This window comes from Rana temporaria, chromosome 3 (assembly GCF_905171775.1).
Source record: "Rana temporaria chromosome 3, aRanTem1.1, whole genome shotgun sequence".
In the NCBI taxonomy this organism is placed as follows: Eukaryota; Metazoa; Chordata; class Amphibia; order Anura; family Ranidae; genus Rana; species Rana temporaria.
This window is the reverse complement of record NC_053491.1, coordinates 470,015,886-470,022,274: the sequence shown is the minus strand read 5'-3', so window position 1 is coordinate 470,022,274 and position 6,389 is coordinate 470,015,886. Positions and strand designations below refer to the sequence as shown.

The 6,389-nt window shown below is 42.3% G+C and overlaps 1 protein-coding gene across 1 annotated transcript; it reads right to left on the bottom strand.

The window, feature by feature from the left end:
• Window positions 1–4,972: 4,972 nt before the first annotated feature.
• On the bottom strand, window positions 4,973–6,163 carry LOC120930967 (olfactory receptor 11L1-like). Its single transcript, XM_040342100.1, has one exon. It carries the CDS (start codon window positions 6,074–6,076, stop codon window positions 5,132–5,134), a length of 945 nt encoding a protein of 314 aa, XP_040198034.1. The 5' UTR covers window positions 6,077–6,163; the 3' UTR covers window positions 4,973–5,131.
• Between the last annotated feature and the right edge of the window lie 226 nt (window positions 6,164–6,389).

Below are 6,389 nucleotides of genomic sequence, written 5' to 3'. Positions count from 1 at the left end.
GCTGACTAATAAATTACTTTAAAATACCTGTGTCATGTTTTTTTTTCTTTTACACTTTGCCTCCAGGTGAATGGGTAGGGGTACGTTGTACCCCATATTCATTCACCTAGGGTGGGGGGCCGGTATCTGGGGGGCCCCTTATTAAGGGGGGCTCCCAGATTCCGATAAGCCCCTGCCCGCAGACCCCGACAACCAACGGCCAGGGTTGTCGGGAAGAGGCCCTGTCCTTATCAACATGGGGACAGGGTGCTCTGGGGTGGGGGGGCCGCAGTGCGCCACCTGCCCCAGAGCACCCAACCCCCCCATTTTGAGGGCATGTGGCCTGGTACAGCTCAGGAGGGGGGGGGCGCTCGCTCATCCCCACCATCATTCCTGACAGCGTGCTTTGGATATGGGTCTGGTATGGATTGTGGGGGGAACCCATGCCGGTTTTTTATTTAAAATTTGGCATGGAGTTCCCTCTCAGGATTCATACCAAACGCCGCAGCTTGAATTGGCGGGAATCCAAGTCGGATCCCCGTCGCTTCTATGACGCGCTTGCTGGAATGTGCTTTGTCTATTCCAGCGAGTGCAAGATGTCGGCACCCTGTCGCCGAGAATCAGCGCGATGCTGTCATGCTGGAAACACATTCTCGGCAACAGGTACAGTATTAATAATGCCATTGTTTCTGAACAGTTGGATATCTAGGTAATCTATGGACTGCTTATTCCAAGTTGCCGAGAAAGTCATGCCATATGCATTTTGGTTTATTTCATCAAAGAAACTTTGCAGTTCATCTTCCAATCCTCTCCAAACAATGATAATATCATCGCTATACCTATGGTATAGCCTCAGGTTCTTCCTTTCTACACTATATATTTGCTCTTCCTCCCAATGATTTAGAAAGATGTTTGCTACACTGGGTGCCTTCTTTGCCGCCATTGCTATACCTTTGGTTTGCGTGAAGAATTCTCCCTTATGCCAAAAATAATTGTGGCTCATGGCTAGCTTTAGCCCCTCAATAATGTATTTAATTTGTTCATCTTTCATATCTGTGTATAACGCCCATTCTGCACTCTGTAGTCCATCTTCTTGCACTATATTTGTATATAGGGAATTCACATCTATGGTTACTAGTATATAATTTTCCTCCACCTCAAAGTTTTTTAATTCCTCAATTAGCTGTCTACTATCTTTTAAAAAAGACTTCCCTTCTTTTACTAATGGCTGTAAAAAAACATCCAAATAGGCACCTAATCTAGAGAATAGTGAATCAATGCCACTGATTATTGGTCTTCCTGGTGGCTTGCTTTGATCTTAATGTATTTTAGGGACATACTGTAGGCCCAGATTCACGTAAATCGGTGCATATTTATGCCGGCGTAGCGCAGCTCAAACGCGCTACGCCAACGTAAAACAGAGAGGCAAGCAAAGTATTCACAAAGCACTTGCTCCCAACGTTGCGCTGGCGTAACGTAAATTTGAAGGCGTAAGCCAGCGTAAGTGTAAGAGGGTGTGACCTTATGCTAATGATGGTCCGAGCGTGGAGCAGTGGTTTACGCCCGGCGTATCATGAACGGAGCATGCGCAGTGACGTGGACGTTTGATCGCTCCCCTGTGCGCATGCTCACAACTACGCCGGCGCAACTTCATGAGATCTATCTAGTTATACCCCACTTGAAAGGAGTTTACATGTGATGGTCTACACGATTTATGATATCCCTACCGCGATACTCCGCATTTCATTTTAATGGACATTTCTATATATATTGGCCCGAATTCACATACATTGGCGCATATTGATGCCGCTGTAGCGTATCTCGTTTACGCTACGCCGGCGCAACGCACAGAGGCAAGCACTGGATTCACAAAGCACTTGCTCCCACTTGCTGTTAAAGATACCCTGGGTTACCTCGGCGCAAGCCAGCATAGGTGGAAGTGGGCATGAGCCATGCTAATGAGGCGTGACCCCATGCAAATGATGGGCCAAGCGTCATAGAAGTACTTAAAATGAATGGCGCATGCGCATCCCGTGGCCGCATCCCTGTGCGCATGCTCAGAATCACGTCGGAACTACTCCCTAAGATACGTCGGATCACTGCCTACGACGTGAACGCAACCTAGCCTAGTCATATTCACGTACAATGTAAACGACAAAAGATACGACCGCTTGTGTTCCCAGTTCCATACCTTTGCATGAGTTGCGCCTCCTATATGGGGAATAACTTTTCTCTGGACGTACGACTTACGTAAACCACGTATATTATGCGCCGGGCGCAACTACGTTCGTGATTCAGCGTATCCCCCTCATTTGCATATGTGCATAGAAAATCAATGGGAGCAGCAAATGCGCCCAGCGTAAATATGTGCCCACGATACGACGGAGTAGGAAAGTTACGTCGGTCAGATGAAGCCTATTTTCAGGCGTATCTCAGTTTATGGGCATGGCGCATAGATATGACGGCACATACTTAAGCCCCATACACACCATCAGATTATCTGCAGATTTTTGTCTTCAGATTTACCAAAACCATGTAGTGCAAGGGCCTGCCTGATTGCATACAAATTGAAACTCTTAAGGTTTGACCTCATATTATATGGTTTTGGTAAATCTGAAGACAAAAATCTGCAGATAATCTGATGGTGTGTATGGGGCTTTACACTTACGCGGCGTATCGGGAGATACTTCAGCGTAAGTGCTTTGTGAATCCGGGCCATTGTTTTTGTTTTTTTACATGGACTTATTGCTATAACATATATACACATATATCCTTTTTTTTCACTGTTTTACCCTGTTGGGTACATATTATATATTGATTTAGAATTTTTTACTTTTAGCGCTACACATTCACCCTCAAATACCTCACCAATAGAATCAAAGCTGCTCACACCAAAACAAGAATAGCACATGCCCGTGCTCATTGCTGGAACCATTGGGTTCAGAAAAGAAAAAAGGGGGGTGGGCCTGAGAGGCAGCTGAAGCACAAAAGGTTTTTCACCTTAATGCCTAGAATGCATTAAGGTAAAAAAAAACATGAAACTTTGCAACCCCTTTAAGGAATTCCACTATACACACGTGCCCTCCAACGCAATCAAGCAACTTACCAGATACAGGGATCAAACACACATGAGGAATAATGGACCCCTCTGGATGTCTCTAAATGGGATCAGTATGGTCCACTGGGTCTCAACATATGATATTCCCCAATACCAATGACACAAATTTGGATCCAACTCAGACAGCTGCCATAGAGGAAAAGGAACATAGGCCACACATAGTGTGAATACCAGTAGGACAGATTTATTGTTAAAAACACCACAAGGTACTCACATGATCCAGGACAATAAAAAGCATTCAAACAGCATGGTGCCTCGCCGACATCCGGCATCAGCAGGCTTGATAGTGTCAAATGTTCATGGCCCCATCAAACGCGTTTCGCGTCAAACTACATCATCAGGGGAACGGGAGCATATTCACGCTATGCGCAGCCTATGTTCCTTTTCCTCTATGATGGCTGTCTAAGTTGGATCCAAAGTTGTGGCATTGGAATTGGGGAATATAATATGTTGAAACCCAGTGGCCCATACTGATCGCATCTAAAGACACCCGGAGGGGTCCATTATTTCTCATGTGTGTTTGATCTCTGTAATTGGGGATTGCAACCATCTGGTAAGAGGCTTGAATACAGTGCGTGTGTACTGTATGGTTACATTCATTAACAATTTACGTGGTTTGGCACCCGGTAGGATAATCATTTTTTTTAATCAGAATTAGATACACTTTCATTCCACTATATGCTTTCATTGCTATTGGGACATAACCCATTGCCATATTGAACTTGATAGACTATTTAATTCACTGTTTGATTGTATATTGATATATTTTTAATATTTTATTTCTTGCATAGTAACCAGAAGCGCACTATTTTTTATGTGTATACCTCATACCTGGACCTGTAGAAGACTCTGCCAGAAATATTTCGTGCCACAGATGTATTAATACACCAAAGTCTGGATCCCAGAGCCCAGACCTCCGCAGAGAGACATTACAGGCAAACCTTGTTTCTTCTTTACACAAGGCCTGGGTACCAACCATTTTAGGCTTTTGATATCGGCCCGTGAAATGGATCCGGTTATAGCTCCTAGGTCTCCGCAGTCAGACCATCAAATGAGCATTTTTCTTCTTAGCACATGTTAAACGTGACCAACCACCTTAAAAACTGGCGAAAAAAATGAGGTACTCTCCATTTGGGAGGGGTTAAAGAGGGAAGGAACTCAATTTTAATTGGGTTTGCCAGTGTCCAATCACCTGTGGTGACTACTGTAACGGTCAGGGGTTAACGTCAATACGATATTCCATTCCACCAACCCAAGGCAGCTTCCGACACACCACAATCCAGCAGACAGGACCCATTGGATTTTCCCCTCAGAATAACGAGACACAATTCTGTTTTCTGGTTCCAAACAGATAGACTTTAATGGTAAACTCAGGTTTCTTATATACAGGGACAATGACACACTCCACAATCCACATTCCTTTAGTGAACATAAGTGAGACGTCTGACCTTTAGAGTGTGTTAACTCACAACACATATTAGCATCAATAGAACTTTCACACAATACAGGGTTAGTTAGCATAGCACCATGAAATATCTTAGGAGCCAGGCTTAATTAACACAATAGACAATATAATGCAATCACCGCAAGCTTTCATCACTACAGCCAGGTAGCTGGAGGTGATTAACATCAATTAACATCTCAACAGTCTATGTTCCACATTGAAGGAGACACTCTATTGACCTGTTGTGTTCAGAATGAACAACTTGTAATATTTCAAGATATCCTGCAATACATGAATTATCATTACTGTCCCATCTCATGTAATCCGAGATATAATTTCTCAGTCATCCTATGCCCCTAGTGGACATAGGATAACCCTAGTACCCCGTATACTTCAAGAGCCTCTGGGTCCCACGGGCCATACCATTACAACTACATAACCCATTAAGTAATTAAGGCTCTGTGCCCAGTGATGTATAATCAAGAAATATATGTTTTCACATCACTTTTGGTATTCGGTTGCTATATAGGTATAGCTCTTTGATAACTCATTACACTTCAGCAAGGAAGCACACCTTTGTTTAAAATTTTTTATTTCCTAACAAAATTCCTAAAATCGGCCAAGGTTTTTTGCAGAGCTCCCTTGATCTCACGGTTTCTTAAGCTGTAAATGATTGGATTTATCAGTGGAGACACCATGACATACAACAAAGATCTATACTTATTCATGTAGCTTGAGCTTTCATCTGATGGTGTCATGTAGACAATGATCAATGCCCCATAGAAAGCCCCAACCAAGGTTACATGGGAACTACAAGTAGAGAAGGCTTTTCTACGCCCATGTGCAGATGATATCTTTAAAATAGTGACTATGATGCAAATGTATGTAAGTATAATAAAAGCAAATGGTAAACATATGGTGATGATTGAAATAATAAAATCTTGTAGCTTCAAAGCAGAAGTATCCGAGGTGGACAATTCAACCACTGGGAAAAAATCACAGAAAAAGTGGTCTATATAATTCAGCCCACAGTAATCAAACCTGTAGATCATAATCAGTTCGCTTGATACTAAAATGATAACACAGAAACATAACCCAATGATCACCTGGAGGCAAACATGAGAATTGATAAGTGAGGGATATCGTAATGGATTGCAGATAGCCAAATATCGATCGTAGGACATGATGGCGATCAGAAAACATTGCAAGTAGCTACATATACAAAAAAAATAAAGCTGAGTAATGCAAACATCCAGTGATAATCTTCCTTCATCTTTTAGGATGATATTGAGTGTCATGGGCACCACACTGGTAGTCAGTAGGACATCAGATGTAGCCAAATACTTGAGAAAGAAGTACATTGGAGATTTAAGCTGATCAACAGTTGTCACTAAAAAGATTATTAATATATTTCCACTTAGGATCATCATGTATGTTAGAAGGAACACAATAAACAGCAGAATCCTGAATTTATAAAGACCTTGAAATCCAAGTAGTTTTATTTGTGTGACCTGAGTCTGGTTGGGGTCACACATTCTTTAGTTGGAAAAATATTGGAAGACACCAATGATTTTTTTTCCTAAAAGCAAAATAAATATGATCAGGCACGATGACAGAAAATACAGGTTTAACTCAAATTAAAATGAAATCAAGTTTTTTTTCACAAAATTCACTAATTAATTTCTGTGCCTACACTCACCAGAAGGATTCTTTCTGTGTTTTGAAAGTCTTGGTTGCTAGTCAAGTACTAGGCAGTGCTGGTGTAATATGCAGAGTATCTCACAGGAACCTATGCAGTGCTGGTATAATATGCAGAGTATCTCACAGGAACCTACTCAGTGCTGGTGT

Excerpts from the sequence above, each read along its gene's own strand:
- LOC120930967 (XM_040342100.1), bottom strand. The coding sequence starts at position 6,076 with ATGTGTGACCCCAACCAGACTCAGGTCACACAAATAAAACTACTTGGA.